The sequence below is a fragment of the Austrofundulus limnaeus genome, unplaced genomic scaffold, assembly GCF_001266775.1.
Source record: "Austrofundulus limnaeus strain Quisiro unplaced genomic scaffold, Austrofundulus_limnaeus-1.0 Scaffold209, whole genome shotgun sequence".
Lineage (NCBI taxonomy): Eukaryota > Metazoa > Chordata > Actinopteri > Cyprinodontiformes > Rivulidae > Austrofundulus > Austrofundulus limnaeus.
Genome location: NW_013952611.1, coordinates 326,367 through 328,876, shown reverse-complemented (window position 1 = coordinate 328,876; position 2,510 = coordinate 326,367). Strand labels below are relative to the sequence as shown.

General features: G+C 35.6%; 1 protein-coding gene across 1 annotated transcript in view; it reads right to left on the bottom strand.

Moving 5' to 3' along the window:
- Positions 1–2,510, bottom strand: part of LOC106525012 (nuclear factor of activated T-cells, cytoplasmic 1) — a gene marked incomplete in the record, with an annotated part of 96,572 nt that overhangs the window by 69,274 nt on the left and 24,788 nt on the right. The window contains 1 exon segment of the mRNA XM_014019110.1: positions 1,175–1,377. Within this exon segment, the coding sequence (XP_013874564.1) occupies positions 1,175–1,377 (203 nt within the window).

The window sequence follows — 2,510 nt, the reverse complement described above, 5'->3', positions numbered from 1 at the left end:
TTTGTATTCTCATGCAATACTACTGGGTTACCTCGCAATACTTTTTGTGTTCCCTCGCAAAAGTCATTTATTACTGTTGTGCTTGCTGATTTATCCACAAATACACATGTTCACCATTATACAGGAGCTAGCCTACTACTTATTCAGCTTCAGAATGAACAAATCACGGCCATGTGTGGAGTTATATGTAGCTAATATGCAGATATTTTAACTCTATGCAGCCACACAATATCATCGTACACATCCTGCACAGCGACACATCCTGTTTTGGTAATCTGATATTTCAAAATAAAAGTCTGATTTAATACAATTCATACAAAACAATAAACGTTTGGGTGCAAATGCAAAACAATATTGTGAGGGAATGCAAATGTTTGTGTGGAAACATAAAAGTTTTGCGATGTAACACAAAGGAATTGTGAAGAGACAGAAAGATATTGCAGGTTCTTTAAAATTGTACAACCCAGTTTCAGAGCACATTTACAGAGTTATTTGGTTATTTGTAAGAACAAACAGCAGTAGCAACAGCAATTAGCTGTAGCACTTCCAGTACAGATTTTGGTGCTTCCAGCAGGGATGTCAAAATATTCCAGAAGTTGCCGTTGTGAAATGACAGCAGTATTAGTGTTTTTTACTATCATATTTTTTATAAACTAATATTAATTTTAGAGATGTTTTAAGACAGCAAAAATCTTACTTGGTTTTGGCTTCGCGTGGATGTGGATTTTAAAATATTTGAATTTTGAACAAAGTGATTAGCTAGGAGTTATTTTCATAATAACTGAAGGTAACATAGTAATTTGACTGTGGTTTTGGAACAGAAATATGTGTCTGGAAAATACATGATACTGCCACTTTAAAAAACTTCCGGCAAGAAAAAAAAATAGTGCTTCATTTGTATGTGTTCCCACTTTAGTAACTAAATAATAGCTGTAGTTTAATACATTTGACTGAGGTTAAAAGGTAAGCATGTTACTACTACAAAGAGACCAAGCCTTTGTATGTACTCCAAAGAATTGAAGGACTGCATCTAATTTAATTTGGGTAGGCTTTTCCAGGCATTTTAGGCATTTTTGTGCAGACTGTTAAGGTGTTAAAGTGGTTTACTTGAAAAACTCTGAAAAAAATAATAAACTGGTAAAAGCTCAAAATGTGAGTGTCTCAGAGCACTCACATTGCCCTCATGTTATTTTCAGGCAGCAGAGGGATCTCCAGGATTTTGGTGTTGGATTGCATGACTTCGTGGCTGGCAGTAGAGACGGTTTTGCCAGTGATCCGGTGGACCTGGTAGAAGGCATGTGGTCGCAGGAGGCGATCGTCTGCGGTCCCGATGAACAGCTGCAGGGTGAGTGGCTCGCTTTCCATGTAACCATAAAGCTGGCAGGAGAACAAAGAAACCCAGGTGAGAGGCAACATCAAGGTTTTAAGACCCTCAGCTGAGGCAGCCTCTCATTTAGAAAACAGAGATTAAATGTGCAACATCTACTGTTGGTAAAGGGGGCTTTAATAATAGCAGACAGTGAAGATACTGTGATTATGCTCTTGTTGTTTTAAATATTCTCTTTTTAAATTAGTTTACATCCCTTACAAAAAAATCTGCATCTTAATATCTGTATAAATAAAAATATCTTGACATCAGACCAACTCACTGCTCATTAAAATCTTAAATATGCTTAAAATGAGACAAAGCAAAAATTAACCAGTTTAATAATTATCTTTAGACACATTTTTGTCTACAGCTGTAATAGTTTAAATTTGTAAAGTTTATTTAAGTAATAACCACACTAATACCAATATACTGTATATGGGAATGAAATAGTAACTGGGAAACTAGCAAGCAATTCTTGAAAATTTAAAGTCTACAGTTCATTGACATAAAATGTATCACTCACTGCCTTTGATTTGATTTGATTTGATTTATTTATTTGACAGGAAAAGATTATTAAAAATCAAGCCTGACTCAGCATAATTGCTGTTTTACAGCAGGTTCCTGTTATGCAGCACATAAACACTCAGAATTACAGCACCACAATCACATCATTATACACCATAGACACAAAGACAAACAAGCATTCCAAATTTCAAAAAGGCAGCATTTGCAAAATAGGACATCTAATTATGAGCACAACAAAAAGTGTCCAGCAGATGGCAGACAAGATTCTGCTCAAAGGGCTGTAGTTTTGAAATGGACTTTATGTTTTGAGGAATGTCATTCCATGTTTTAGATAAACATAGAAGAAAGACCTCTGGCTGTAACAGTTTTTAAGTTGGTAATATCAGTTGTCCTTTTGTAACAGATCTAGTTGAATGACCACTTCCAGAATTTGATTTGGGCAGCAATCCACAGAGAGTTCCATAATTGGCACCTTGGAAGATCTGAAAATATAAATTAATACCACTATACAAAACATAATTCTGAAAAGTCAAGGCATCAGCTGTACAGTGTGAACTGTACAGTGATGAGTCCAACCGGGAAGTTTTTTCTGAATTTTGTAGGCCCTGTTGTAGAG